Genomic DNA, 6,659 nt, shown 5'->3' with positions numbered 1-6,659 from the left:
CTTCGATTGTTTTATTATTTCTGGATCAAATTAGTTTACTTGTCTAGAAACCACGTATAAAACCAACTGTACCGTTTTACGGGTAAACAGTCTGCTTGCTGCGTCAAATTGTCGTCATATCCTATAGGAATATACAAAGTTGCGTATCGTGAAAATGGTTGTAATTCTCCAAATTAAATAAAAGGAATCTCTAAATTGCTAATTGACCACGTTGACTACATATAACGCCAAACTTATACTACCTAAAAATTTAAAATATTCTAAAGGAAGAAAGAAGGAATGCAAATAATTAACAGTGAGTTTTTCTTGTTCTTTCTGGTTTTTCCACTTTACAAAATGCCTCGTTTTACTTTGGAAGAAGAAACATTATATTGCGCTAAAATTGAAGAATATACAGTGGCACTGGCAGACCTACATTGACTAGGTGCTTAAGCAGTACATATTACTCCTCCCGCCCCACAATAGGTGATCAATTTGCTTTTGGCACGCCCATTAAGAAAATATTAAATTCTATACAAAAATATCTAGTACGACTAAACTAACTTAATTAAATATTAAATGTGAGGAGTAAGAAAACTTTTTAGGGATATGTACATAAGGGTAATTTTGTAAAAACAAATTGAATTCTTTCTTGATTATATAAATGGACACTTATTTGGACAAAAATAAAAAAATAAATTGGTCACTTATTGTGGATCGGAGGGAGTATTATTTTTAATGTTGTGAGTTGCAACATTTGTACAAGAAGTGTCATAAATGGAGTATGGATCGATGTTTCCAGATTCCGAGTATGCCCCCATGAGTGCGCTGTTACATTCTCTAGCGGGGAACAAAAACGATTTATCATCGCGAAGAAGGCAGCTCTTTTTCAGTCGCCGAGTATGTAGAATCTGAGATCAACCCGTGGTTCCACCAGTACTCAATTGTCCCCAAATTATCGTTATAATCATCGATTAATGGATTTCCTAGCTGCACATGAATCATCGAATTGGCTCCTCTTCTTTCCTTATTTTTTTTTTAAATTATTGGAAAGGAATAGATGAAGAAAAACAAGATGAATATCTCGCTTACGAGGTATCCTTTGAAATTTATTATTGGATTTTTGACACCCTTGTTGCGTCTCACAGTACTCAATTTTCAGAAAAGCAGTTATAACTGATTTCCCTCCACAACTTCTTCTTCTTCGATTCCTTGTCTGAGCTTTCTCCACTCAACAATAGTGGAATTTAACATGGTATCAGAGCTCGAGTAGATCGATCGAAGCTAGGGATTAATCAACTAATTCAATTTCTGAAACTATCAATACGAACTTGAATTTGTTTTTCTGAAGATCAGCCATGGCAAATCTGGACATTGATAATTCTCGTCATCCTCTGTATTTACAGCCTTCTGATAATCCTGGCAATGTCATCATATCGATACAGCTGAAAGGAACTGAGAATTATTCAGTTTGGAGCAAGGCGATGGTGATTGCATTGCGAGCAAAGCGCATACTAGGGTACATCGATGGGAGCTGTACAAAAGCACAATTCACTACTGATTTAGGGGAAGAATGGGAGCGAGCGAATGCTACTGTACTGAAATGGATTATGAATACGGTATCACCAGAATTGGTAACTAGAATTGTATATGCTAATGATGCTCATGAAGTTTGGCTAGATTTGCAGGATCGATTTGACAAAGCCAATGGATCTTGGATTTACAATCTTCAACGAGAGATAGCTACCATTTCTCAAGGTACATCTAGCATCTTAGTATATCATTCTAGATTGTAATCACTTTGGGATGAATATAATTCCATGATACCTTCACTTCCTGTTACGGTTGGGACCAGGGATTTCATCGAACAGTTGGAGCAGCAGAAACTTTTTCAATTTTTAGTGGGTCTAAATGAATCCTATAATGCAATCAGAAGTCAAATTTTACTTCAATCCCCATCACCTTCCGTTAGTTGTGCCTATGCAATGCTAATAAATGAAGAAAATCAAAGAAGAGTGTTTGAGACTAATTCATATATTAATGTGACAAATGAAGTGAATGATTCCACAGCTCTTATAAGTTTTAGAGATAATCCACCAAAGTTTAGGTTCAATAATTTGTATTGTGAGTATTGTCGAAACAAAGGTCACACAAAGAAAACTTGTTACAAGTTGGCTGGATATCCATCTGGCTTCAAGGGGAAGAGACCACAACAGTATAGGCAAGCTAACATGGTTGTAAGTGATAACAACTCTGGTAAAGGTGTTGCTGCAAATGAGGATAATGCTGATAGTAGGTAATGCTAATTCATAATCACTAGAGAACTTAGCTGATTTCTGGATTGTAGATACGGGTGCGACTGACCACATGGCATCTAATAGTGAAATGTTGAAAACAATGACTGGTTTACCTAATTCAAAGAGAGGTAATATGAATCTACCAAATGGTAAGACTATACCTGTCATCTGTAAAGGGAGTTACAATCTTATAAACAATGATGTAATACATGATGTATTATGTGTTCCTGATTTTAAGTACAACCTGTTGTCTTTGTCAAAATTGACTAAGGAGCTGCAATGCTCAGTTAATTTCTTCCCAACATTTTGTGTCTTTCAGGACCTATACACTAGGAGAGTGAAGGGGATTGGTAAGGAATAGGGTGGCCTTTATCTCCTGATCCCAAAAGGGTCTAACAAGAACAAAATGGCACAAAGGATCAGCAGTTGTCTTGTGGAAGGAATGCAGGCAGACTTCACTACTTGGCATAAGAGACTTGGACATGTGCCGTTAGAGTCATGAAGTAGTTAGATTTCCTTAGGAATAAGAAATTTTCTGATTGTGAGCTCAATAATTGTACTATATGTCCTTTATCTAGACAAACAAAGAAACCATTTCCTTTAAGTAGCAGTAGAGCTGAAGACATTTTTTATTTGATTCGTGTGGATATTTGGGGTCCATATAAAGTACCTACATACAATGGAAATAGATACTTTCTGAATCTTGTTGATGATCATTCTAAGATGATTTGGATTTTCTTAATGAAATTGAAAAGTGATACTATTGTTGTGTTGAAGTCTTTTTCTTGAAATGGTATATACGCAGTTTGGAAAGAATGTGAAAGTGCTGAGAACTGACAATGGTGCAGAGTTTTTTAGCCATGAATGCAGGGATTATTCGACAAATAATGGTATTCTACATCAAAGCAGTTGTCCACATACTCCACAACAGAGTGGAGAGAAGGCACAAACATGTCCTGGAGGTGGCAAGGGCTTTGAGATTTCAAGGCAGCATTCCCTTACAGTTCTGGGGAGATTGTGTACTGGCTGCAGCATATCTCATCAATCGATTGCTTTCTTCAATCCTAGCAAGGAAATCTCCATATGAGGTCTTTCATAAAAGATCACCTAGTATGACACATCAAAGGACTATTGGATGCTTGTGTTTTGCCACAGTAACAGAAAAAGTGGACAAGTTCTCTCCTAGGGCCATCACTGCAGTCCACATAGGATATTTAGTATCTCAGAAGGGATACAAGTTGTATGACTTAAGGAGCATAAGGTTCTTTGTTAGTAGAGATGTCACTTTTAAGGAAGACATTTTTCCTTTCCAACTGGCAAAGGATGGAACACAACTCATGTGTTCTTAGAGCTGAAACAAAAGGAGGAAGAAAGTCATCCTTTATATCAACAACAACCTCACATTCCAGAAAAGGACATGCTATCAACCAGGATGTTGTGCATGATCAGGAGTTGGTGCAACAGGGGAAAAACCTCATAGAAGTTGATCAAGATCATAATGGGCAGGTACCAATTGTTGAAGCTGCTGAGAAAGTTCAAGCTGCACAACTCAGGAGATCCAATAGAGGTTCCAAACCACCTATTTGGATGAAATATTATGTATGCCCACTAATGGGGGCATCCTCATCAACTTGCACATATGATTGGTCCGTCAGAAAAGGAAAAAGGTGTGAAATTTGATTTCTTTCACTTTCATTTGATTCATTCGTAATACGAGATAAGGACTTCTGATAAACTTTGATTTTCTGCTAGCCTAGCACTAACTCTTCGATATATTTCTTGCTGGAAGTACCCCTGATCCCATTGGTAACGAGTGGGTCGCCCACCTAAACCGGAAGCGGTTATAGACGCTATAACAAAACTTTGTAAGGAAATATCTCGAGAACTCTATGAAGATCGAATTAGGTCTCAACGAGCGATATGGTTATCTCGTATCCACCTTTTTCTTTTCGTATGATTTTACTTAATATACGTACTGTTGTAGCATTATAAACAGTATTGTTACTCTTGCTACCGTCGGGATAAATTTGGGAATCCTTGATTTGATATAGGTTAGGTTTTTTTATTGAACCATCGTGGTTCTAGTATGAATCTGAGGTTTTAATCGATTCCTTCGGAAAATCTAGGAGGACAGCTCGCCGAGCCTATGGTGGACGTCGGTAGGGGTATTGAAAAGTTACCGGCAAACGATTTGTGTGGGACAGGGTAATCATGAAACCTTGGCGGATGTATCTGGCGGCTCGACCTAGCGAAGCACAACACGAAAAAGGTAGTCCTCTTTTTCTGTATTCAACCAAGAAAAACCCCGGTACTACAATCATTGGAGGAAAAATACCTAATCCTGAAGATGGTCCAGAATCGTTTCGATTGCTCGTTCGAGAACTACGATCTTTAGCTCTGGAACTGAATCATTTCCTTGTATCTGAGAAGAACTTCCAGATTAGGGGGAGGAGTACAATTTAGATATATGCCAAGGTTTCAGACAAAAAGGAAATAATATTTTGATCTGAATGCCATCTTTCAACAAATTTTTTGCTTGTTGTTTGTCTGGTTCAATAATACCGCTTCTCCTAGTGAATTTTACGGACCTACTGGGCCAATATCCAACTATCTGAATTGTAATGCTGTTTCAGCTACTTATCAGTCTTACTTGGCTGCTACCTCACAGGAAATGGAACCTACATCATACACAAAAGCCATGAATGACCCAAGGTGGGTTGAAGCCATGAAGGCAGAAATTGATGCTTTGGTTCAGAACAACACTTGGGAGATAGTTGACATTCTAAAAGGTAAGGTACCTATTGGATGCAGATGGGTGTACAAAATCAAGTACAGGTCCAGTGGAGAAGTTAAGAGATTCAAAGCCAGACTTGTTGCCAAGGGATACAGTCAACAAGAAGGTCTAGACTATCAAGAGACCTTTTCTCCAGTTGTTAAAATGGTCACAGTAAGAGCTATTATTGCATTAGCTGCTATGCATCGATGGCCACTTTTCAAATGGACGTTTACAATGCATTTCTTCAAGGAAACCTTGAAGAAGAGGTTTACATGCAGTTTCCACTTGGTTTTAGCAGCGAAGGGGGGAATACTAAGGGCTGCAGATTGCTTAACTCACCTTATAGACTCAAGCAAGCATCAAGACAATGGAACTTGAAGCTCACAGAAGCTCTCTTGCAAGTAGGCATCATGCAGAGTAAACATGATCACTCCTTGTTCATTAAAGAAGAAAATGGAAGGCAGGTCATCATACTTGTATATGTTGATGATATTCTCATCACATGTTGTGACACTACAATGATTCAAGAGGCAAAGGCCACACTGCACAAGGCCTTCAAAATCAAGGACTTAGGAAACTTGAAATATTTCCTAGGCGTTGAAGTGTGCAGGTCTGGAAAGGGAATCCTCCTGTGTCAGAGGAAATATGCTCTAGAGCTCATAGCAGAACTAGGATTGGCTGGTGCCAAGCCTACTATCACACCAATGGAGCAAAATAAAAGGCTTACAACTGTTGAGTATAATGAGCATTGTCACCTGGAAGGTGATCCAACGCTGAAAGATGTGAGCGGTTATCAGAGATTAGTTGGAAAGCTCCTATACTTAACCTTAACAAGGCCTGACATCGCGTATAGTGTGCAAACTCTAAGTCAATTTATGCAAGCTCCCAAACAATCTCACCTGGAAGCAGCATACAGAGTAGTGAGATATGTTAAGAATGAGCATGGGCTTGGGATCCTTATGAATGCAGTTGGGGACATGACTCTTAATGCATATTGTGATGCAGATTGGCCAAGTTGTTCTAACTCGAGGAAGTCAGTCACTGGGTACCTGGTGAAGTTTGGTGGATCACTGATATCTTGGAAGTCCAAGAAGCAGACCACAGTGGCAAGGAGTTCCGCAGAGTCTGAGTATAGAAGTATGGCCTTAACTATATCTGAGCTAATCTAGTTAGTGGGAATGTTCATAGAACTGAGAATAAAAATTTCGACTCCAATTAAACTTCACACGGACAGCAAAGCAGTTATGCAGATAGCCACTAACCTAGTGTTTCACGAGAGAACCAAACATATAGAAATAGATTGCCATTTCGTGCGGGAGAATGTGCAACAAGGATTGATACACCCTACATACGTATTAATAGAAGAATAGGAAGCAGAATTGCTCACCAAAGGACTAGGAACTGCTCAACACTATCATTTGATGTCCAAGCTAGGTGTTTTAAACATTTTCATCACACCTAGCTTGAAGGGGGTGTTGAAATAAACACGTGATCAATAGGATATGTACAAGTGTATTAATTTGTTAGAAGTTAGTTGTAGAAGTAGAACTCTATATATTTGTGTATAGTGGTGTATGTACAGTACTCAATTTTCAGAAAAGCAGTTA

General features: G+C 38.5%; 1 protein-coding gene across 1 annotated transcript; it reads left to right on the top strand.

The window, feature by feature from the left end:
• Positions 1–5,570: 5,570 nt before the first annotated feature.
• On the top strand, positions 5,571–6,221 carry LOC109208920 (uncharacterized mitochondrial protein AtMg00810-like). The gene has a single exon (XM_019372076.1). The coding sequence runs from the start codon at positions 5,571–5,573 to the stop codon at positions 6,219–6,221; it is 651 nt and encodes a 216-aa protein (XP_019227621.1).
• Positions 6,222–6,659: the final 438 nt, after the last annotated feature.

The sequence above is a fragment of the Nicotiana attenuata genome, unplaced genomic scaffold (genome assembly GCF_001879085.1).
Source record: "Nicotiana attenuata strain UT unplaced genomic scaffold, NIATTr2, whole genome shotgun sequence".
Taxonomy (NCBI): Eukaryota; Viridiplantae; Streptophyta; class Magnoliopsida; order Solanales; family Solanaceae; genus Nicotiana; species Nicotiana attenuata.
Note: the sequence above shows the minus strand (reverse complement) of the source record. Positions and strands in the feature narration are given on the sequence as shown.

What these genes read in the sequence shown, in the direction of transcription:
- LOC109208920 (XM_019372076.1), top strand. Translation starts at nt 5,571, where the DNA reads ATGATTCAAGAGGCAAAGGCCACACTGCACAAGGCCTTCAAAATCAAG.